Genomic DNA, 1208 nt, shown 5'->3' on the forward strand with positions numbered 1-1208 from the left:
ATACTTGATGGTATTGTAATACTACTTAAATTACTACATTTACGAAAACATTTTTCACCAATTGATCTCACACTTGATGGTATTGTAACACTGCTTAAACTACTGCATTCACTGAAACAATATTGACCAATTGATTTCACACTTGATGGTATTGTAATACTACTCAAACTACTGCATCTATCAAAACAACTATCACCAATCGATGTAACACTCAATGGTATGTTAATACTACTCAAACGACTGCATTCATTGAAACAATATTCACCAATTGATGTCACACTCGATAATATTGTAACACTACTCAAACTACTGCATCTATTGAAACAATGATTACCAATTGATTTTACACTTGATGGTATTGTAACACTACTTAAACTACTACACTCAAAGAAACAACCACCACCAATTGATGTCACACTCGATAATATTGTAACACTAGTCAAACTACTGCATTCACTGAAACAATCATCACCAATTGATGTCACACTTGATGGTATTGTAATACTGCTCAAACTACTGCATTCATAAAAACAATAATAACCAATTGATTTTACACTTGATGGTATTGTAACACTGCTTAAACTACTACATCCACTGAAACACCAATCACCAATTGATTTTACACTTGATGGTATTGTAATACTGCTTAAACTACCGCAAAAACTGAAACAATATTCACCAATTGATGTCACACTTGATGGTATGTTATTACCAAATTTCTTTCTATCATTTTGAGTGTAAGTGACATTTTTAAACTCGATGTTTCGATTTTTGTTTCTGTCAACAGTTTCAAAGTCAACATTGAACCACACAATGATTCGAAAAAATTCTTTCTTTAAAACAACCTTTATTTTCACAATTTCCATTTTCTCTGTGTTTATCATAAATCCATTGCCAAAATTCTCATCCTTTTTATCCCACAAATGAAGTGTCTCGATGTTTGGAAAGTATCCAAGTGTTTTGGAATTTAACGGAATCGGGTTGAAGTGAAACTTCTCCATATTGCCTCTAAACTTCTTGCACACCAACTCCAAGTTAATAAAGTCTTTGATAGTTTCAAAGTAAATTGAGACTATCATGATGTGATAACCAGAAAGTCTACTCATTTTGATATTCACAGTTTTTCGGTCTTTAAATATTGGAAAATTCTTTTTGTAAACATTTTTAATAAATTATTTAATTTAAGTCATTCAACATAACTAACCATT

The 1208-nt window shown here is 31.0% G+C and overlaps 1 protein-coding gene across 1 annotated transcript; it reads right to left on the reverse strand.

The window, feature by feature from the left end:
- Window positions 1-49: 49 nt before the first annotated feature.
- On the reverse strand, window positions 50-1207 carry EIN_066550 (hypothetical protein; the record flags this gene model as incomplete). The annotated part of the gene is made up of 2 exons (XM_004254671.1): window positions 50-1148; window positions 1205-1207. Coding segments are annotated over 2 exons (1102 nt in total), but the record flags the coding sequence as incomplete, so codon positions are not given.
- Window position 1208: the final 1 nt, after the last annotated feature.

Source organism: Entamoeba invadens (genome assembly GCF_000330505.1).
Source record: "Entamoeba invadens IP1 unplaced genomic scaffold scaff_1105074725827, whole genome shotgun sequence".
Taxonomy (NCBI): Eukaryota; Evosea; order Mastigamoebida; family Endamoebidae; genus Entamoeba; species Entamoeba invadens.